This window comes from Rhinoderma darwinii, chromosome 9 (genome assembly GCF_050947455.1).
Source record: "Rhinoderma darwinii isolate aRhiDar2 chromosome 9, aRhiDar2.hap1, whole genome shotgun sequence".
In the NCBI taxonomy this organism is placed as follows: domain Eukaryota; kingdom Metazoa; phylum Chordata; class Amphibia; order Anura; family Rhinodermatidae; genus Rhinoderma; species Rhinoderma darwinii.
The window spans coordinates 85,560,641-85,585,195 of record NC_134695.1 but is presented as its reverse complement, the minus strand read 5'-3'; the positions used below and the strand labels follow the sequence as shown (position 1 = coordinate 85,585,195).

Below are 24,555 nucleotides of genomic sequence, written 5' to 3'. Positions count from 1 at the left end.
CATCTATACCAAATTCCATATCCTGAGTGGCGTGAATAGTTTCACTCAGAAGGTGGACAATGTATGAATGATAATTTGGATCTATATAATGTCCATATGACAAAAATAAGCTGCCAAGGCACAGTACAATGGGTGTGATCATGGTCACACTGGAGCTTTTTAAAATGTTGCGAGTAAACTTCTGGAAGTTCTTCCGTCTCTTCTACAATGAGGGGCCAGTAATTAAAACCTGTCAATTGATTTTATGATGTAAGAAATAAAAAGAGATTAAATCAGATCATTGGCGAGTCTGCTGGCTTTACTCCCTTTAGTCCTGGAATCCTAGTCCTGGTTCACAGTGGTCTTTTTTTTCTTCCTTGTGGCTAAAAAGGGGGGGTTGGGGCAAGGGTGGGGATCTGTGTATCGATTTTGATGATAGATTTACTTTTTCTCTTGCTATTTCTGTATTGTTATATTATGTTTTGATTTTTACGTAATTGAAGAAAATATTAAAAATAAATGATATATATAAAAAAAACAAAAAACATTGGTCTTTATATAAGGAGCCAAAAAGAATGCTACATGCGGCTCTATCTCTGTGGTGTTTAATCTAATCACCAACACCGGATGATATACAAAGCAAAATAATGTCATTATCACCAAATGTTCTCATCAGACACCACATCCGTCCTGGTCCTGAGTGATGCAGAAAGTTGTGGTTTGCTTAGGGTGCACCAACAGATTAAGGTCTTGTTCACACAGCGCTAAAAAAACTGACGTGTAAATGCGTCAAAAACGCTAGCGTTTTTGCAAAGCGATTTTTAAAGCACAAGGCGTTCTTGACTCGTTTTCGGGAGCGCAATAAGACTCCCATTGACTATAAGAATCAGGTGCGTTTTACGCACCAAGACTTGAGCTGATGCTTCTTTTTTTACACGACGAGTTTTTTAAACACACGCGCGTAAAAAAAACACGTAGTATGCACTGCAATGCGGTTTTCCATTGATGTCAATGGGAAGCTTAAATCATGCTTTTTTGACGCGTTTTTCGGTAGAAAAAACGCGTCAAATAAACGCCGTGTGAACAATGCCTTAGGAGATTTTTTATTTTACATACAGCCATTGGACCATCTGGATTATCAGACTATGGAGTGCCAGACAAATGGAATTTTACTAGATCTCTACGTGAGGGTGAAATTACTCAACCACTCGAACTGATTCCGACCAAATTGAGCAAAAGAAAGTGATTCCTATATGAATTTAACAAGAAGCGGTGGGGAAACTCTATCATGGGATTGTGGGATGGAGAAGGGAAGAATGTAAACTGTGTCAGCAATGTTTTTCTGGGATCCGTGTCGTTTTAGAACACACATTCCCATATTTCCCTGCCCACAACTCATAGTATTACATGAAGCTTCCTGGCTGGATATTATTTGCCACAAGGTTCACATAACAAATGCAGCCCACTGAGAAGTTTCATTTTTTTTTTGTGAAACACGCTGGCAATTACTCACACAACCCACACACACAATGTGAAGATTAATGATGTGGCCCTGTGCAAACCCTGCCAATCTGAGGCTTGCACAACGTTATCTGGAGGAGTCACTACGATTAGTCAGGTTTTTTATTTTTCTCTTTAATTATGCTAATTCTTGGGAGGGTACACAAATTAATGTCCCCTGATATGTGCTACATGGTGTAACCGTCAGACATAGTAACGCCAACAGTCACAGAGAACTTGTTTTCACGCAAATCCAACTCTCCTGTCCATTAACTCAACGTATAAATGTATATCATACCGTCATGCCTAAATAAACCTGTAGGAAGATGGAATATTCTACCCTCACTCCCTTGAGAAAGCTGGCGGCGAAACGCGCGTCGGGGTCCTGCGGTGGTGTTTGTCCAGTGATCTTTCACCCTTATTTTGGATACGTATCCCATTATGGGTTAGTATTTGTATGGTTAGAACTAGGAGCCTATTGAGGCATCTTGAAGCTTTATATGTTTCATTACGGGTATAGTTTCCGTATACATATTGTAATTTCTGTTGCCTGTACCTGAATCGGGTTTCTTTATATCTCACTTGGGGTGTTATTTATATTTGTATATCTACTCACATTACACTTTCTAGCCTATGTATTTCCTTGGACCTATATAACTTGTGACCATGTATATCTGGATATTTGACCACCACCTCAGTCTGTTTTTAGTGACTTTTAATGTTTTCAATTGGGACCGTTGTTGTCCGTTTTTTCTACATTTGATCTAATAAAGATATATTGTTATAAATACGTTGGACTATTACTTTCTGATTGTGGTATACATTGATAGGTATTTATCTTAGTGTTGGTATACCATGGTATGTACTTAATAAGGGACTTGTTTTGGTCCTCTTTTTTGGTTACACTATACTACACTCACTCCGACCCCTCCATCATGGTCCTAACTAAACCCTATCGTAGCATCTTGAAATCTCCAAGCTAAAAAGCAAAGGGTAAACTGATCAAACCCTAAAACCTTGTTCACAGAGTTTTGGGACACGTTTTTTGACGTGGAAAATGCGCCAAAAAACTGCCAAAAATGCCTCCCGTTGATTTCAATGGGAGGCGGAGGCGGGTTTTTTTTGCGAGCAGAAAAGCCGTCTCGCGGGAAAAAGAAGCGACATGCCATGTCTTCGGGGCGTTTACATCTCTGATCTCCCGTTGACATCAATGGAAGTCAGAGAAAGCGTTTTTTGCCCGCGGCACTCAATGGCCGCGGGTGAAAAACGCTGCAAAAAAAGCGGCAAACGTCGTGCAGGCAGATCAAAATCTGCATCAAAATTCCAGACGGAATTTTGAGGCAGAATTTTCTGCCTGCTCTGTGTGAACAGGGCCTTAAGTGTAGCTTTATCTGTGGTGACCCTACACTAGAAAACTACTATCAGAATCTCGGGATTATGCTGATAATACATAAGCAGGGCAGTGGGGAATATTCAGCCTGGGAATTTTTCCTGGCAAATTACAGACTCATTGCTGACACAGAAGCCATGTGAGATATACATTCTTCAGCTCGTCCCCATGCATTATCATTATTGCTCATGTTTAGAAACGCTGGTATTCCATCAATCTAAATTATTCTGCATTTCCCTATCATACTCCATAGTAGGGATAGGTCAATTATTTTTCTATGGAATTGGTCCTAGTGTGTATATGTGTGTGAGATTAGATTGGGGCATTCCCACAATCGTCATCAAGTCTCATTGTACTAAATATTTGCAATTTTAAATATTTATCAAAAAGCAACGGTTCTGAGTTATCCCCCCCCCCCCTCAAAAAAAAAATACCCCATGTAACGTGTTTTTTTTACTAGTGGTTGTACTTCGTTACGTCGTCTGTAGTACTTTTTTTTAACCAGTCGATGATGCGCAGTACAGCACTGCTATTTTGCTATAGCAATGCTTCTTCTCTTTATGCATGCGCTGTTTCTCTGCCCAGGGCGAGCATACGAAGTCTACACCAAGGACCCACAGAGGAGTACATGGAGTCAAGAGGATTGTGGGAATTGTAGTATATAACTCTTAAATGTTGGTCACGTGTGCCACTCTGAGGGACCGCCCGGTCTAGAGAGCAAATCAACCGGAAGAACCTGAGGCCAAAAACCATGACTAAAAATAAATAGTAAATGTCTCGGCTTTCAGTTAAAACATCCGATTTTGGGATAACCCCTTTAAAGCTCTTCACAGCACAGCGGACTCTATGCTAAAAGCAACTGGGACTAAAAATATAAACCATTCTGCACCGATGGAGCTTAAAAACATTTTTTTTTTCATGCAAAACTAATGGGGAACTCTTAGGCCGGGTTCCCACGCAGCACAAATGCTGCAGAATTATGTTCTGAAATTCTGCAGCATTTACAGTAGCAGCAAAGTGGATGAGGTTCAGAAAATCTCGTGCCCACGCTGCAGGAAAAATTTTTAGAAAAGTCCTGCGGAAAGTGTTCTTCCGGCGGGACTTTCAATTCCGCAGCATGTGAATTTATGCTGTGGGTTCTGTGCGGAGATGCTGCGTGTTTGGGAGAATAAATTCTGCAGCGGATTTGTTTTGTTGCGACTTTTACAGCGTTTATGCTGCAGAAACGGAAAACTGGAAATCCACAGGCGTACATATACTTTGCTATCATCATTGTTTAACACCAAATCCGAAGGGAAAAAAAAATATTTTTTTTCGCAGCGTTTCCCTAGCAATATGAGTAGAAAAAAACGCAGTGTTTGGTGCAGATTTTTGTGACAAATTTACCAGCGTTTTTCATGATATTCTGCTGCAGATTTTCTATTGTTTTGTATCCAGTGTGTGGGAACATACCCTTAGAAAGGCCGTTATTTTGTGGGCTGAACCAAGACTAAAAGATCATTGACTGAACTGGTGAAGCCACCGAGGCACGAGGTGCAAAGTGCAAGTTTGTGAAAGAATTCCTAAAAGAGGATCTAGAAGTTTTCATAGAACAATGTTGGATATAAAATGCTGGAAGTCTGTTCTCTCCAGAGGGAGGAGGAATGGCAAATACCTCTATGCATTAGTTTACAATATTGTAACATCCTCCATTATGGATTGCGCTGTGTACAATATCTACGTGTTGCTGGAGAGTGTAAGCGGAGCTGTATGTCAGATCAATGACCCTGAACATTCAAGTGGAAGTGTATGCATATCCTAACACATTCATGTCAGCACTAAATACACTTTATGACTCTATTAACTGTTTAGCAGCTGAGATTTCTGGGAAGGTACTCACCGGAAAAAAAAATTACCTTTTTAAAAAAATAAAAATAAATCTGCATCGGTTCTTTCAAGTTTTCTTCTACTTTTCCCGGTGTTCTTAGCATCTATGTGCAATGGATCCAGACATGTCTGGGCTGAAGAACTGTATGTGCCTCGTAAGCATTTGACCCCTCTATGATATTAAGAAGTTTGCAGTGGTTTCCTTTACTCCCCAGCAACATGTTGCCAAGTTAGAGAGGTGGAAGTAAAATGTAGGTACCAGGCCTGCAGAATTGATGCTCCAAAATACTAAAAATGAATCCACCATCGAGAATAAAATTTATACAGGCATAATCGATTACATGCTAAAGCTGTTCATTCTGTCCGTATGTTATCCACCCCCTTTCCACAGCACTATATATATATATATATATATATATATATATATATATATGTGTATATGTATATTTATTACCATATTTTATTTTTTAAAGAGGGAGATGAATGGAAATATAGAAATACAACTTCAATTTCTAAAGTTAATTGACAGTTGACCAAAATATATATATTCAACCATGACCCCCCCCCCCCCCTTGAAATAGAGGAACACACGGAGTTGGGGCATTCAAGGTCAACCACAGACACAACGAACTACTCTAAAGGTAATTTAGAATCACCATGGTTGGCGTTTTGGGCAATTACTATAACTTGGTTAATGCCCATCTCCATGGAAAGATCTCGGTGGTTGGAATGCCCAATTGGTATCTAATATCAATGGCCAACTTTAGAAAGCACAGACATGGAGGGGGGTATTCCCTTCCAGAAACCACCAAACTAAATCACTGAAGACAGGTGACTGTAAAAAAAAAACATATACCCAGGTTCAACCCAAGGATACAGCACATGTTCTCCATTAAACCAGACGATAATCTAGAACAGGAGAGCGCAGGTTCTAGAAACTATTATTTTCCTCTAGACAGTAAGTCACGTACTCGAAAGACATTGCCACTTGAAAAATCTGAAAATGAGCATTCGCTACAAAAAGGTTGAATCAAAGTTCTTTCAACTTTTTATTTAATGGAATTCCAGAGTGGAGATAGAAACGCTGGGGGCGACTTATTGCAAAGTATGCAGGAGATTTGTGACAGGACGTTAAAACTTCATGTCAAGCCTTTCATGCAAACAATAAATATTACTTCTGCTCATAATCAGACTTTTTCTCCAGCTTCGTCTTTGAATGTTGAACCTTTTTCAATTAATTAAAAACTATGCACTGCAGAGTGCATATTTTATCAGCTCTCAGCTGCTTAAGTGCCTAGAACAGACCAGGCAGTTTTTCTTTTTCTTTTTCTTTTTTCTAGGCAACCCAGAGTAAGTACTTGCAAGGGTCATATCTTTTTAATTATCTTTTCTCTCTTTGATTAATTATTCCGTCTGACAATAGCGGGTTTCTAATGCTATTCACCTGCCTCTGATGATTGACAACTTTTCTGTCTGATTCAAAGCAAACAGCTGCTGCCACGAGTGCCTAGCAACGGGGCTGTGATGGATGAGCCCCCAAGATGGATTGATGTAATAAATCATGTCTACTGCTATAAAACTGGGGGGATAAGAATACAAGAGGACAAAAACAAAACACGGTTTCTTCCCATGAGTCCACCCAGCACCCTCCCAATTACACCTGAAATAGACTTTTTTTTCCCCCCTATTGAATGACAAAGTTTGTTCCTTAAAGGGGAAACGGCCGAAAGCTATTAGTGTCACAGAAACTTTTCACAGGTAACAGGGACCTTCATCGCTTCTCCTTCTGACAAAGGACAGATCCTTAACTATGAATGATGCAGTTCTTCTATATTTTATCTCATATTACTATATTCATATAGCTGTTGGGAGTTTGTCTTGCAAAATTAGCCTATGACATGTATAATGTATGTATGTTTAATGTATCTACGTATAATGTATGTATGTATGTATAATGTATGTATGTATGTGTAAATAATGTATGTATGTACGTATGTATAATGTATGTATGTATGTATGTATAACGTATGTATGTATGTATAAATAATGTATGTATGTACGTATGTATAATGTATGTATGTATAATGTATGTATGTATAATGTATGTATTTATAACGTATGTATGTAAGTATAATGTATGTATGTATGTATGTATGTATAATGTATGTATGTATAACGTACGTATGTATGTATGTATAATGTATGTATGTATAACGTATGTATGTATGTATGATGTATGTATTTATAACGTATGTATGTATGTATAATGTATGTATGTATGTATAATGTATGTATGTATAATGTATGTATGTATAATGTATGTATTTATAACGTATGTATGTATGTATGATGTATGTATTTATAACGTATGTATGTAAGTATAATGTATGTATGTATGTATGTATAATGTATGTATTTATAACGTATGTATGTATGTATGATGTATGTATTTATAACGTATGTATGTATGTATAATGTATGTATGTATGTATAATGTATGTATGTATGTATGTATGTTCTATGCCTCTTTTACACTGCAATAATTGGATGCCACTAAGGGAAATTTTATATGAAATAACATAATATTTTGCATTACCCACCACGATAGATTATGTTGTCCCAGGCAATGTAATACAATAAACAGGTAGGAGTACTATGCTGCCAATAACGCTGAACTGTCCATCATCCCCATTATTTATATGTATTTGAAGGATCATTTTATTTTCCCATCTTCATGCCCCCTCCACACACAAAAAAAAAGTGGCGCAAATGGCAGCCACTTATTGTTCTCTTTTCTACTGAAATAACACGTTTGGTTGAGCTGTATAGCAATTTTATTGGGCCAGTAGTTATACTATTTTTATGACATAGTTGAAAGTTCTTGGGCCTGAATGCAAAATCTGTGCCAGGATCCACACAATTCATGCTCTATAGATCGAAATACTTTAGGGATAAAAAAAACCTTCAGAAATGTGGTCCCAGATGCAGCGGCAGCCTATGGTGCTAATTGGTCCCAGCTATATTTATAAAGATATGGAGCGGTTACTATAATGACAAAGTTACAATGCTACAATGATGGGCAATCTTTTAACAAAATCTCGAGTGCCCCACATTAAAGAGGCTCTGCACCAGATTATAAATTCCCTATCTCCTACATAATCTGATCGGCGCTGTAATGTAGATAACAGCAGTGGTTTTTATTTTGAAAAACAATCATTTTTTACCAAGTTATGAACAATTTTAGATTTATGCAAACTAGTTTCTTAATGATCAACTGTGCGTTGTACAGAGGAGTGTGTGACGCTGACCAATCAGTGACCAATCAGCGTCATACACTTCTCATTGTTCCAGCCCAGCTTCTTTCACTGCACAATCACACTGTGTGTGCTGTGGCTCATGCAGGGCTGGAACAATGAAGCTGATTGGTCAGTGTCATACACTTCTCTTCACAACGCCCAGTTGGTAAAAAGTAAAAACACGCTCAGTTGGTCATTAAGAAAGTAATTAGCATAAATCTAAAATTGCTCATAACTTGCTCAAAAATGATCGTTTTTCAAAAAATAAAATACTGCTGTTATCTACATTACAGCGCCGATCAGATTATGTAGGAGATAGGACACTTATAATCTGGTGACAGCCTCTTTAAAGTTTATTTTATCCAACTGGCATACAGGTAAATTAAATCTATTGTTCTCTTTTAGCTCTCAATATAGATTGGGCAGAGGTGTTCTACAATAGGGTGACTGATAAGAAGTCCAAAAAACTGCTATCCATGACCACTATATCTGACAGACTTTTGAGTTAATTAAGGTCCTTTTACACGGGCCAATTATCGGGCAACGAGCGTTCATACGAACGCTCGTTCCTAATAATTGCCCTTTGTAAACGCTCGTTCATCGGATGATCGTATCGTTTATGCAGCAAGAAATATTATCGTGTTGGAAGCACATCTCTCTGTAAACAGGGAAACGTGCTGCTGACACGATATAAATGTATGGGAACTTACTATCGCTCGTCCCCATGCATTGCTCCATGTGAAAGCAGGAAATGAGCGCTGATCGATAAGCTGTCTCGTTGATCGGCGATCGTTTACACGGCCCATGTTGGGCCTTGTAAGAAGACCCTAAAATTCTGAATAGGACAATGGGAGTTGCGGTGTTGGGGAACGCCACTGTAAAATTATAAAAGTTATGGACTGATTACTTTACTAAGGAGGTAAGTTACAAGACTGATTTTATGGCGTGACTGACGGGCCATCCTTCAGACCATTTAAAAAGCAGCTGCTGGAAAAAGTCAGAGACAAGTTATTTTTCCGAGATCTGCAGTTGAATTTTACTGGTGTGCAAAGTGCCAGAAGATGTAATAATGTCTATTGTTATGTAATTATTTCACAGACACAGCGGAGACAGACAAGTAATGAAGTATGCGTTCTGTAGACAATATGTAAAAACAATGTTCTCTTTTATAAAGGAAAAAAAATTCACTGATTGCTCAAACACACGTAACCGGGAGATGATCGCCGACGATTAATACAAAATGTCCTGTGTTGGATGATATTTGCGTCACTCAACAGACACCTATAGATTTTCTTTCTTTTTTATCTTTCTTAAGTACATTATAAATATTTTCCTCCCTACACACAAGGATATTAAAATGCAGGGAAAAATGTAACCGGGATGAGTAATATAAAGCTTAAAAGACAAAAGTACCGACAATTTTGTAATAGTTAAACGCTGGTGAAAGTGATCTGGTTGTCACATGGTGAGAATTTACGACTAAAGACATAAAACTAAATAGTCGATTAACACATTACAAGTATCAAAGAAGGAAACGACTTTTTAATCCATTTATCAGTCCAGTTCAACACAGATACACACAATCCAAGATATACAATCACGTGTTAAACTAAATATTTTGAACATGATATAAATAGGGAAAAACACAAGAATCTAAGTTATAGATTCTTTCATAAACTTGTCATACAAACAGCGCCACCTAGACGAAAATGAACATTAAAACAGAAATCACTTAAAATCTATTGTGGATTACAAATATAACACTGCAGCAAAGTAATATTAAAAAGGCTTTTCCTGGCGTTAAGGGATAGTGTTTAATCGGTGGGGGGGCCAACCCCTGCCAATCAGCAGAATGAAGTGGCTGAGGCACTGCCACTGTCTGGTACTGCAGCTCAGCCCCCGTCGAGCGCCACGGTCCGTTCATTCTGCTGATCCACAGTGGTCCCGTAGGGTTCAGAACCCTTGACGCCCAGACATTGTCTGCCTATCCTAAGAACAGACCATTAATGTTATACTCCTGGAAACCCATTGCATTGGTACTACTACTTTTAAAGAATACAATAAATACACACAACAACAACAACAACAACCATCATTCTTACTCTTTACTTTTAACCTAGGCCACTCTGCACTATATCTATTACGTATTTATCTTCTTCCTACAGGTCAATATAAAAGTTATTTATTAACAGAAAGATACAATCTGAGTTTTAAACCATGGCAAGCTGCATTATTTCTAAGAAAAGTCTAAATAAAAGAAGCAACTAGGTGATGATATCCTTCGGTTACTCAAGGTTTAGGTTTACAATACTCAAACTGAAAGACGATGGTTTATTTAGACTATAGTTGTACATTTTTTCTTTGCTTTTTTTTAATGTTCTGCTAAGTTCCAAAAACTGCTATGACGACACTTTATGAAGGGCTAAAGTTCCCAGCTAATGACTCCATACAAACAATAAAGGAACAGCAACTCATCCATCAAAATCTAGAGAGATCGAGGCCTTCATTCAACCCCTGCTCGTCCACCTCTCAAGTTACTGATGTACACAGCGAGTCTAAATAATATTCAAAATGATAAATGGCACCGCAAGCCTGATATCCGTCATCAATCTTTCTCAAAACACATCCATCTTCTGAAATGTTTGATTCCTGAGAAACCTGGAGTTCACAGATTCATTTAAACACCCCCCACCCCCATAAGCAGATGCCCGCTGAGTGATATGTGCTGTACAGATTTGATTTCCCACAAGTGCTCAAAACTTAAACAAAGTCCAAAAACAAAAAGAAAAGGGGTCTGGAGGAAACATGAGAAAGACTGGATGCATCCGATAATCATGAACAACGCAGCCTCTATAATCACAGGGCTGAACAGGGCCAGCCCCTACAACTGCACACACGCACTCCTTACAATCTGCAATGCTGCTTCACTGTTGTAAAGGGGAACAGACAGGAGAACACGGAACGTTGCTCTCTTTTTCCCTTGTTGTCTGGCAGGGCCTATTTGATAAATGACACGTGTCATTCTGTCAAGAGGAAAGGGTGGGTCAGTGATATATGGCTTAGCTGAAACGGAAATCGACTCTTTGGCATTGGTGAAGCTATTCTCCACCAGGATTCAGTCGGAAAATTAAATCTACAACATTTCAAAAACACATTTAGGGCAACAGGACAACGTGTCCTTTATCCTTTTCTTTGCCCTTCACATTGAAACATAAAAGGGAGAAAAAAAAACCATATATATACACATATGACTATTTGGGTCATATGCAGCAAGCACGAGACCTTCACTGTGCAGAGTGATGAAGTGTTTGGTTGAGGGTTACTGGGAAGGGGACAATAAAATATTTTTTCTTTGATTTTGTTTTAGGAAATGGAGGGGTCTTTTTGCATGTTAGTTCATATCACTTCTTGGGCTGGATAGGGTATGGAGGAATTTTTTCCAACTATATAAATGTGATACAAAAAAGATGGGAATGATTTTTTTTTTTTATATCAGGGACTAGTACAAATAATTAAGAATAATTTGGTCATTTAGTTAGAGGTCTCGATTTACAGTGATAAGGGGACGGAGGAAGAGATTGTTTGTGCATGGGGATTTTTTATTTTGCTTTCGCATGTTTTAGTACATGTAAATACGCACATATATGTACACACGGAGAAATACATAAAAATTAGAATGTTTGAAGTAATCGTCCTGCAGCTTGACATCTGCATAGTCAATTTTAAAAGAAAAAAAATTGTGTAAGACAGGCTGGAGCGTCTCCCTCCCCCTCTCTTTCATTAGCTCACTGGCAGGGTGGCACTTGTGAACCTCATTACCGAAAGAGGATTTATGAAGCTGAACCCAATGGCAGAGGAAAGGCATCTGTCAATAATTGTAGAGAGCTGTAGTCACAGCTTTGAAATCTCATTAAGTATGCACTTATCAGACATAAAGATCAAAAACATTACTCAACTCAGACAGAATCTTATGGAGGAACATTAATTAGCTACAGGCCTACAGTACAAAAAAAAAAAAAAATGAGCGACTTCCTCTCACACCTGCCCAACCCACAAACCCAAATCAACCAACGCTCGCCCTCCCCCTCCCTCCCTGTAGACACAAAAAATAATTCTCAGCATCTGAGACTGATCAAGTACATGAAACAAGAGCGAGAGGGAAAAAAAACCCAGTTCAGACAGTCTTGGCGGTGAAAAGAGAAAAGGAAGGAGCTGTCACAATTGAGAAGGATGTCAGTACTGGCCCTGATTACAAGGGTCTATACAGTTCCCAGGCCTTTTTATCATCCCTGCCATCAAAAACAGACTCTGTGTCACAGATGGATGACTGATGGATGCCAGTCTTAAGCAGCGTCCGCCAGTCTTTCAGGGCGCCCCTGCTGTGATCCTGCCCTCCAGCAACAGCCCTGACCCAGCAGGAAAGGAACTTTCTGGGCACTGAGCCCAGACCCAAAAAGGATACTGGCTATAATAACGTACCCCCATATTGTTCCTGTAGCAAACAAAAAAAAAAATGATAATAGGTTACTCTGGGATAATCTGTTCAGCTGCAGGAAGAACAGGATGTGTTTTTTATAGACCAAACTGAAACATATGCATAAGCCTGAGCTGGATGAACCTTCAATGTATATCCCTGACAAGTCCGTATATGGTGCCTCCCTGTAACTACACAATAGATTGTCAGCTCTTTGGAACAGTGACCCCACCTTATTATTTTTTGCATTCGCTTTAGAGCCTTCTGTATATATGCTTTACACAACTAAAGAAAATTGTCACGCCAATTCGGTCTCCGTGTGCATAACATGTTCTGCATGTGGAATAATTAATGAATTATGTCGTTATTAGTATTTACAGAGCACTCGGGGAAGCAAATGACTTTTGGAAGGACGAGGAGGCAGGGCCCTGCGGTCTATTACTGTATCAGAAAATAAAACTGTTAGCATTGATAATGCGGAGACAATCAACAAGCAGCTTCCATCTGTACAGGTAAAGTTAGAGAATGGCGCAAGTGTCCGATTGGTTACAAAGGTAAAAAGGAATTTGTTTGCGCCTGCATGAAATATTTTTAAACGTTATTTCTACAGCTCCAACATAGACTGTATCTCTGTACATACTGAAGGCTAATGCTGCAACGAACTTAATGGCAGTGACGGGTTCATGAGTTCGGTTATCAAGCAGGGCATGGGACTTTGATGCTGGTCGATTTCTCGTGGGCACATAATTAGATTCCAACGACATTCAACCTCTTATACCTGAGTTTTTATTGTGAGGTAATTAGATTGTAAGCTTTGCAGTAGAGGGCTCTGATATGCGTCCTGGTGCGAATGCCGCAGCTAAATAAAGAAAACATTATAACGATGATTTTCACCATATCTAAAACGCCTGTTCTTTTCCACACTTGTGATATAAACTTCACTGTGAGGAAAGAAAAATTGAAAAAAAATAAATAAAGGCGACAAAAAATATGGCCGTCAATTTCTTACAGTAATGTCTGCGCCTATACAGTATACACTTCTTTATGCAAATATAGGCTGGAACATAAGGACTGCAAATATGTTTTTTCATGTGCCCATACGTATATCTCTAAAACAAAGCAACAGCCAATGTAGAAAGTGTCAGGGACATCTGCTTCGATAGCAGGCTCCCAAATAAAGCAGCAAGTTCGAAAATAAAGGCAGCTGAGCTGCATTCTGTTTGCTGAAATGGTTAACAGCGATGCTACCCTCAGCCATGGAGGAGCCAATGGAGGCCTGTTCTTATAGATGGAAGAAACCTGCAACTTGTAGTTATCTGGGTGATATATTTTGACCTTCTGCAGCATCTTTAATGAAGCTTTGTTTGTATATTTCTCCTGCATAATAACGGAGAACGCATGGCTGATAAAGTCGACGACCCACAGCTCACCACGGCGTATTGCCGATGGTCCGTTTCGGATGCCAATTGTCAGGAAAATTACTTGTAGTCAATTAAAGGGACACTAAACCTGCAGTCTTATCCGCTATCAATTTGCTACGCAGGTGAATTTATTGTTCTCTGTTATCAGCCATTTCACGCCGGGAAGAGGCTGTAGTGACTGTAGTGTTCTTTAACAGGAAGCCCAGAAAAGGAGGCCCCCTCTCCATATAATCACTACTTTCTAAGCAAATTGTTATCATGTTTTTACATGTCAGCATATTTTGTTCAGATAAGGTAATGTATTGATGCCGCAGAGCTGAATGTGTTGTTTAATCCTTCGGGGTTGCGATTGTGATTTTGAGGTAACTTTACCCGCCGTCTCACGTGAAATTATAGGTGACAAAAAGTGATATAAACTCAGCTCTGCTACATCTGTAGTTGAGAACAGATCCACAATTTCAACCATCTATACTGGTAAATAGTAGCGTTGGACCCACACATGCCCAGTATTATCACACGACAATCACTGCGCAGCTAAAAGCAACGTAAGGAAGCTCTTAATCATGTGTACTGTACAACAACTACGATGGAAAAGAAAAATTATCATTGGTTTTTCAAGCAGCCATAAAAGTTTCATGCGTTCTATTCGAGGCTGACAGATTCTTCCACGGAGTCATCTTTATAAGTAACATAGGTTTCCTTGGGCGCATTCAAAACGCCAATCATCAGAGGTAGAACGCAAATGTTACTTGCTCAAAAAAATAACTAACAGGCCATTTTGCAATTCAAACCACATAGAGAATGCTTATTTGGAGAATTACAAGTGGGTGGTTTGCAGTATATTTTTCCATATGCTTTACAGCACTATCTGTGCCGCGTGTAGCATTTATGTGATTAAAGCAATTACATCTTGGTGAATTAATTATAAAATGTCTCCTCGTTTTGTAGATTCCTGAGCCATTACCAGAGACGAGGAAGAAACAAATAAAATACAACTTTATCGACTGTTTTACGCCAGGCAACCAAGGAGAAGAATCCTCAAAAATGTTTAAAAATGTCACCATTGCCGACACGGACCAAAACGAGATCCATAAAGGGACGTATTACCTGCTACATAGACACCCTAAACCGCTAACGGCTGTCATCCCTGTATAATTAATTAGGCCTGTCTCATTAAAAGAAATGGAAAAAATGTGGGGGGGGGGGATATAAAAAATAAATATGTTCTTAAATAATGACCACGCTTTATTAATGACCATAGTTAATGGAGGGAAGAGTTATACATCTTTACTTATGCAAAATAAATTCATCCTGCTTCATTAATATTCATCTATATTCAAATACCATTTAAAATGGAATCGAGCATTTTGATAACCCAACAGCTAATTGTATTCATATTGTAATTTACAAAGGAGAATACAAGTGTTAAGAGGCTGGTACTAGATTACGTTGGTATTACGGGCGACCTGGACTAGACAAATTCCAGGAGAGCTTTTTACATTTGATTCCCTTCTTGCCTTTTCAGGCGTTAAAGTATTATTATATATGCTTATCGGCATGTACTATTGACCTCGGGATCTTGATACAAACTCAAAAATGTGTCATTACCACATCAAAAAGAGATATTCAAATGACGCTAATGATGTGTTATTTAAAAGCTTTGTGAAGTCGCGTCTGCAAAAGCGAATCCACGTATCGCGTTAATGTTCTGTTTTTAATAGAACGCTGGAAATTTCCAAACGTGTTGTGATTTGCAGAGATTTTTTTTATTTTATTTCATAATATCCACCAAATACAGTTCAACCTGTTCCCCTTTATTCCCAAACAGCTGCTGTAGGTGAAAAAAAAAGCCCAGTCATAATTAATAACATGTGTCCTGACAGTATGAATTAATAATTTATAATTAAAGCACAAACAAGGAAACTTACATCATTCTTCAAGGCTCACACTTTAAGATATCCAGGCAGATAGGATTGGAGGGTGTTATGGCAAGCTGTTTGGCCTGTTCGCTGTGCATCGTAATATTAAATCATTTATTAATTGTTTACTAAGCAACGCTGACTAATATACTAATTATCTATTAAAAATCCTGTAAATGGGGATGGTTAAACGTCGCTTAGGCAGCCAATTTACCGTGCTTCCACGTGCTGCAAAAATCTAAAACAATCACATATACGACATAAAAAACAATAATAATATTATACGTAGAATGTTCCATTTTGCATAGCGGAGTCCTGAGAATAAATTCTGTTATATGGTTGATAACTAAAACCCTTTGAACTACATGCCAGTGATTTTATTTTCTTAATGTTGAAACTAATGGGATATGAATAGGAAATATGTTGCATTGCTACTGTGTCACATACAAAAAGAAAAGCAAAAAAAGCAAATCAATTATTGGTCAATTGAACCTAATAACTTGGGAACGGGAACTGGAACGAATGTGTCTGGATGAAAGACGCACAGATAATGTTTAATACGTGCATTATGGGAGTTTATCAAGCCGCCCAAAAAGTTGGCTCCCTACCTTACTATAGGATTTGCTTGACGCATGGGTCAGTTAAGAAAATAGAGAGCTGTCTATCTGGTTACATTCATGATGGATATTACTTGAAAGAAGCTCGAAGAACCCAAAGAGTAGAACACGCTGGAGACACTAGAAATATGGTCATCAGGAGCATAATAATAATAATAATAATAATAATAATAATAATAATAATAATCTGAAGGGAGAAAATAAAAAAAATTCAATAGGGAATAGCAAGTTGGGACGCTTCACCTAGAGTTTCCTTTTGGTATTCCAAGTGCTCGTTTCACCATGCAAGACTTTGATATTAATAACGACAACGATAAATTGCAACCTTTTGCAGCAGACTCTTTGTAGAAAAAGACAAAGCGTTACACCTTGGGAATTTTTAACAGCTCAAACTGGTGAAAAGGTACGGCCCAGGGTCAGGCAAAACTACAGCGTCTGCACGCGGGTTAATTGTTGAGGTGTCTATGGCATTTTAGTGAAATGTAGGCCGCGTGTTGGAGGAGCCTACTTTCCCCTGTTTAATGCAAAGAGGTTAACAGTAAGCTAATTATGGGTGGCACTTTCCCGTAAAGCCAACGGGGTCCTACTAACATGGCCTTTGGTGAAATAAAATAACACTAATGTTACAGCGGAGATGGAACAAGCAATTCAAAATATAAAAGGTGCCAACATGTAGAAAATCGTCTTCCAACCGTTACTTTTTATTCTGATCCTGAAAATAAAAAACCTGAGCTCTATGGGCCACTGTAATCATGATGCCTTCACTCCCCATCCCCTGGCTGAAGTGTATTTCTCATAATCGTATTGCAGTCACAATTCATTCTAATCACTGTACAAAACAATCTTTAGGAGAAAAAAAAAAGAAAATGCAGAGACTTGTGAGCCAATTTACAAAATAACTGCTGATACATCAGCTATTGACTCTTTCAGTCCTGCTCATGATAACGCTGTAGGCAAAACACAGAACAAATGACAACATCAACGACAGGCAATAAACTGAACTGGGAGCGAACACTGAAGTACTAATTGACAGCTGTCAAGCTAATGGGAGAGATGGCAGCTGATTCTCAAAACGTCTCTTATTTTTTTTTAATTCTCCTGTCTCTGGATATCACTGGAATCTTCCAGCCAAGCTCACAATTTGACCCCCCCATCCTCTTTTTTTTTTCCTAAATTCCCCCTTTTTTGTATTGTTCCTTTTTCTTTGCAATGGACAGCCATAGCTAATCATTCTGTCAGCTTGCTACTAAGGAGGAATCTCTGTCCCAATGAACAAATGTATAGCAGATAATATGCTGCAGGGGGTAACTGTAACTGAATTTATACTAGGAAATATTTAAGAATTTCAGAGCAAGGCCTGGGAAAGCGTAAATTTCAGTGTCAGCTCAAAATGGCCATTGTGGCGGCACCATGCTCCTTTGTGACCCCCGGTTATAGGGTGACTTATTTTTAAACGCATGTGCAAATAGAGAACATGCAGTAAAATTTCACAATAAATACTAATGTTTGCAATGGTCAGGGGCACAAATGTGTAAACTAAATTGATATGAATCAAAAGAGAAATGATAAGAATAACGGAGATATGGAAATGCACCAAAATCACAGTGAATTCTGTACTTCTAATGTGGCCTGTGGTGCCCACCATTCAAATATGTTTTTACTGTTTTAGAGGGAAGCCAGGTTGTAATGGGCATATACTGGGTAAGGAAAGGTGACTACTATTCGTATGATGCTCCAAAGAGGCCTGGATCATCTGTAGGAATTGAGAGCATCTCTGCAAAAACTATGCACACAAACATACGGAGACCGCGGGCACAAATATATATATGCACACGTGTAATTGGGCAATATCATTAATTAGGATCCTCTGGCAAAGCTTGGGTTAAGAGGGTGAACTCTACAACTATCAGTTAAGGTCTGCCAGGTTGGGGCTACTCACAGCTCCTGGTGCTGCCATCCTCCCCGCAGAACCATTAAAAAGGCCTAATCCCTATGAAATGATTATCCAGGTACCAAAATCCATTTGTCACCTGCAGCAGCAAATTGAGTTAATGCACAAGTAAAGGCAAGCAGGACTGTGTAATATCAACTTGATTACATCAAACTAGCTGCAAACCTAATTCTCCTCAATGACACTGCGTGGAGCTTGTCATTTCCAATCATTAAAGCTGTCAGGAATCCATCAGGTTTACAGCTAATTAGGTGAACACTAATGAAGCTGGCAAAACAACTTTTCTTTCTTTTTTTTACGGCTGAGCGGACCTTTCAGTTTGGGGAAAGAAGACATTTTTTTTTGTTCTTCTTCTTCAAGTATTCTCAAGGTTGCTGGGTGAATGGGTTGAAGAGTTACCAACCAGGGATGTTCCTTTCCCACTGCAAAATCAATTTGTCATCACTTTCTACAAGACACAAAAGGGACCTATGGACCCTACATCGTCCAGCATGGCCATAGGGAATTAGGAGACACTTTGCCACATGAACTTTTACATTATTATTGTTACTAGTATGAGCCATCAGGTCCGTATCGACTCCTGGCAAGCGTCTGTACTACTTCACAACATCCTGTCTTCTGTTTGGGTCTACAATATGAACGCAAGTCTAAACCTATTTCCTATCATACTCCAATCAACAGTATAGTTGACTCCCCCCCACCTTTTTATTTCCTGCTTAAATAAGCAACAATCCGGCCATTCCCAGCCACGTCCATTAAACAGAGACACTACCAGTCTATGAGATCCGTACAGCACTCCCTGGCAGCCTGTGATTGACCATTAGGCTATTGATGAATGTGCTTGTCAGGAGAGAGACAATTAAATCAAATATGAAACAAAGTCGTTTTGACGGGTCATTTTGATAGAGTAAAACCATTCTCCCATCTCTTATTAATTGTGTAGTGGAGGTTTTATTTTGTATTCCTCTTAACTAACCTGATATTTTAATTGAATTAATAAAGAAAAAAAAAAAAGTAAATGTTACTAATAAATCTGTGTATGGCAAGCAATCGTAAACTCAGAGCAGGATCCCCAGAACGCTTTGTTCTAGACGATTACAGTAGAGTATTATCACAGCAGCATAGGGTAAGTGTGTAATAGACAAACACTGCCGAGAGACAACGTCACTAACCCCATCACTCCGTACATCTCACCTGAATATTATATCTACAGTACAGATACAATTGCTATGTAATCAATAGATCTTGTATAACGCACAGTAATATTAGAGGTACATTTACGGCCGACATTATAGGCACAATATTACAGGAAACTCCTCCTACGTGTAAATTGTCTGACGCGGAGTATAATGGCCATTGTATTGGTTGCTGTAGACGACCGCAGAGGACAATATTTCTCTCATATCAAGAGACAAGACGTTGGCCTCCTAAGTCAATTAGTATTGCCTGAAACAGGGGAGGGGGGGGGGGGGTGAAAATATCTTTACCATCCCATACCCAGATCAATACTGGTGAGAAAAATAAGTACAGTATTTATACAGTCACATAATAACCATGCACACATCTATACATGAACACACACATACGTATATGCACATTGTACTATATGCGTGTGTATATATATATATAGCCTTTGTGTATATGCACAAGTTATCCATAAACAGCAGCATTTATGTGGCCAGTGGTATATACTTCGCTGTCACAAAGTTTGGTGTCGACTGTTTTTTTTTCTCCAAGGTATATATTTTTTATATATATAATGTGTGCGTATCTATCTATCTATCTATCTATCTATCTATCTATCTCCACACACACGTACATATCCTCTGTGCAAGTAAAAGCACTTTATATTCAGCTGCTCTCATCATTATATAGACACTGCTCTAACGCTACAATAGAATTAAAACAGTAAACGCCATTTATACTATTAGGATCAAAACAAAAACAAGAGGAAATCTGACAGAGATTTCAGCAAGGCCCAGGCTAAATGAGAGACAGTTGGAGCAATCTGCAACCCAGTCAGTAATACAGTGAAGTCTACACAATGCCACAGATGTGGAAGGTCACCGTCTGTAACCACATGGATCCTGTAACAAGCTCACGGTGCGGAACCTGGCAGGAAGTTGACATGGCACCAGTGACGTCACGGTGCCTGGTGTTACCATGGCAAGTGATTTATTGATGTTTATTGGCAATGAATAGTTCAAAGACAAGCCGGATGACAGGCAATCATTCAGTCGTCACATGAAGGATGGCAAGCGTCCATAGGATGAAATCCTTTCCCACATGTCCTAACCGAACATTATTGCAAAATAATGTTTGGCTGTGTTCCCCCCTCCTACATTATCCACCCCTCCTTCATCTCACCCCCTATAGCCTCAGTCAGAGATTGCTAAATCCTAATAAGATTTGACATATGTAACAAGGGCTCAACGTTAATAACAGAAGATCACTAAGAAATAAATATATAGAGTGCCAAGCAAAGGGGGCACCACTTCACAGGCCGGGGTCAGAACCAGACCTTTAATGATAATTTATTTCAGGACTTTAGCTTAATTTCTAAATCACAAAAGCAAAAAATCGGTCCATAAAACACAGTATTTACCATTATAAATCATTCTATTTGCACTGTGTAGCCAGAAGAACAATGTCGCACCTCTCGTAGAACCTTGGGTGAACTTTCCCTGCCCCCTTGTTACCCCACTAACCTTAAATCCATCCCATCCAGCACGCCTCCTCTAAACAAACATGCCCTGACCCCCCAGGAAACAATTTCCTTTCCAGAGACTGATTCACAAAATGAATCAAATGAGTGCTAAAAGTGAAAGGAGAAAAAAGACTGATACTCTGTACTATCCCCAGGAGGGGGCTGGGAGGGAAGAAGGGGAGTGGGTGCACAGTAACCCCTTGTTTTCTTAACTTTCACAACCAGAATATATAATCCAGAGTCGTCGCCCCCCCCCCCCCCCCATCACCCCAATAGTTGCAAGATCTTATTTCATATTACAATGATGATAGAGAAACAAAGTGTATAAATAAAATATAAACAATACAGGCTCCAGTCATTCCATGCAGGATGAGCGTAGTGTGTGAAAGGGAGGGGGGGGGGGGGGGTTAATTAGCAACAATGTAGCAATGTGCATACAATAAAGGACTTAGAACCGTACCTGCAGCTCTCCTGGGCGCTTGCTGCTTTCTCCTCGGCATGCTGCTGATCAGGGTGCCTGCCTGGGCTCTGCTGGCTCTGGGGAGGGGGCAGGAAGAGTTCTTGGGGCCCCACAAATCCGCCTGTGATGGGATCCACTTCTTGGAGGTTGCATGCACCGACACCACAGCCCCGGCTGCCTGCACAGCGCAAGTTTGCAAGAAAACAACAGAGAAAATAGATATAAAAATAGAATCGGTGCAGAGATTGTGGCCCCCAGGCTGCAGCTGAGTGACGGTGGGGGGCACATTCAGGGCATGAGGGGCACTGGAGGCTTCCAGCCTGATCCTCAGTCGTGGCTCCAGTCTCTGCAACAGGCACAGGCTGATAGAGGGAGAGCTGAGCGCGTCACTCAAACTAGTGTGAGAGGGGAAAGCTCCTCTCTGAGAGACATCAGCACCCACAGGGGCTGTCACTTTAACTCCTTCCTGGGGGGAGCAGCACTGCTGTCACATACACACAGTATGCAGTGACTGGCATTTAACCATGTGAGTGCAGCAACCAAGAGCAGATACATAAGCTGTCTGGAGTGATACAGGGAGTATGCAGCTAATAGGAGGCTGTCACTTAACTCTTACAGGGACTGGTGTTCCTGCACACAATACACATGGACTGCCGTTTAAAGTGCATGCACTCTGACAAGCATGGATGGGATTTACAGAATGGTACGTATATATAATGTATATGTCCCACCATCTAAAGGGCATTCTCACCTCTTGATATATTACTATGCGTGCACCCCCCAGAAGCATGTTACAAGCAGGAGGCAGTTGTAGTGGGGCTGATAGTTCAATGCTTGTCCATAAAAATGGCCATTCATAGATATATATATATATATACCAATATAGAGAAAATCACATTGATTTCCACACTGACTAGCAGTTAATCATATGTGCAAGTAAATCATGCAGATACAGAGCTGTCAGTATTTTCTAAGTTGTAAGGGGCATGAAGTTATGGGGCAGCTGCTACTTTATCTATGTTACCAAGACCATTTCCATAATGTATATGCATGCACATGGCCTGACAATTAAAGTGCATGCTCTTATGACAAGATTCTACAGAGACTCTCAAAGTAGTAATCTCTTGTTTTGTTCTTTTTGTAGTCAGGTGGAATCACTCTACATTTCCCTATAGTCACACTGTTTTAAGCTGCTGGTTTTCAAGCACCACATAAATACAGTAACTTAAATGTAACTATGCATGCACCAATAAACATGCACATTTGCTACCTATTTGTTACAGAGCACGTAGTTGTGGCTGGCTGTCACCTTAACTTAATTACCAAGACAACTGTCCATTAAAGTGCAAGCTCTCCTGACAAGAAAGTCTCACATGCTCAGAGTAGCTGTCAGGTTAACTGTTTATACCCCACATTGTAAGGAGCAGATCCTGCACAGACAGAACTGGTTGCTGTCACCTTAACTCTTATCTGGGCTACTACAAAGAGGCAGTGTCTGATAAAGTATATACACACACAGATCCGGCTTTGTCTCATTAACTCCTTAGATGCCAGAGTGACAGTAGCATGCCCTATGCAGGCACACAGACAAGCTATAGACACAGATCAGCTATTGGCAAACACTTCTCATTTATCTACAAAACACTGCTGACATGCATGTCCAGAGCTCGATAACACCCTGGTTAGCTGTGCTGTGCTGCCCCCTTTAATGTTGTGCCAGTCTTATCATGGGAGTAGATACAGCAAAACCTCTTTATTCTACAGAAACCGATCCAAGGGTCATTGGATCTCAACTAGGAGTCACTTATTAGCAGTCTATGGGGAAGATGATAGATCTGCATGCCCATCGTCACTGGCAGGGAATATTCTCATGCATGCCATGTAACAATATACAGGTATGTTATATCTGAAGTATCACTAGATCTCAGTGATTAGTTAATAGCAAAGTGTTCATTCTATTCATTGGTAAATAGGTTCTGTTTTTTCTTGTCACAGCTCCCAGCACTCTCCCCTGTATTTTGCCTGACTTCATGCAGTGTAAATTCACAACATCCTATGAGTTGCAGCAGTTTCCCATAACAGACACGCCTCACCTTCTTTCCCTTTTTTTTTACATGGAGTTAAGTTCAGGCCACTTCCAGGACACAGCATGTTGCTAGAGGCCTTATCCTAAACTATGTGCGATTGCCAAGACCCCAGACCACATGCAGACTCTTCACCCCTCTGCTACAACTACATCACACTGACCCCTGAATTACCCCCACTTTGTGGATCTACACATTCCAGCAAGCATAAAGCATGCATCAACTATCAGCCCATATACAAAGAGAGTTAAGGAAAAGCGGACAGTTTGTTTTTATGTAAGGACTTTAGGAAACTTTCTCTTTTCAAGACCTTAACACTAGAAGGGAAAACGCAGTTTCTTCCACCTTTAAAGCAAAAATAAAAAAAATGTGTGTGAGGGGGGGGGGGGGGGGGAATTAATATACTTACAAAAAAATGTGCTATTGTTCTCGGGCCAAGCGACCGGTGATGTTTCTCCACGTACACAGATCAACGCATGATTGACAGCGAGCACCTTCCTGTTTCCCAGTGCAATCCCAAAATGGCTCGGTGAGAGGGATTTGGAGAATCAAGGGAAGCCCTACAAGTTTCTTTCTGGTGTGCATCAAGATTGATCGTCAAGAAGCAAAATTATATTCTCTGGGTTTTTTTTGTGTCTTTTCTATTCGAGTGTGTGCCTCGTATTACTTGTGACCACAGTCAGCCTTGTCCCGCATCTGGAACATCAGATCACTTTTGTGTATGAACCGGATCTTAAACGCCCTTTCTTTTCTCAGAGCGGATTACTTTGATGTCCAGGATCAGATGACACTCTTATGTAGGAGCTGTGGATTACTTGAATCCAAGTTCACAAGAAGGGAACCCCAGGCAGAAGTACAGACGATCGATGCACAGTGAGCTCGATTACGCAT

General features: G+C 39.7%; 1 protein-coding gene across 5 annotated transcripts in view; it reads right to left on the bottom strand.

Annotated features, from left to right (window-relative positions):
- The window catches only part of TSHZ3 (teashirt zinc finger homeobox 3), a 265,339-nt gene that overhangs the window by 66,521 nt on the left and 174,263 nt on the right, over window positions 1-24,555 (bottom strand). Inside the window, exons 1-2 of one of the 5 annotated variants that reach the window (XM_075838396.1) lie at window positions 24,074-24,555; window positions 21,581-21,758 (exon numbers count right to left, since the gene is read on the bottom strand). The exon at window positions 24,074-24,555 is cut by the window's right edge and continues 1,043 nt beyond it. The exons of 3 other annotated variants lie outside the window; for them this stretch is intronic. In XM_075838396.1, coding sequence (XP_075694511.1) covers window positions 21,581-21,620 — 40 coding nt within the window. In that variant the 5' untranslated portion in view covers window positions 21,621-21,758; window positions 24,074-24,555. Of the gene's footprint in view, window positions 1-21,580; window positions 21,934-24,073 lie in introns of those variants that run through there. One more of the 5 variants, XM_075838397.1, reaches the window with a different exon arrangement.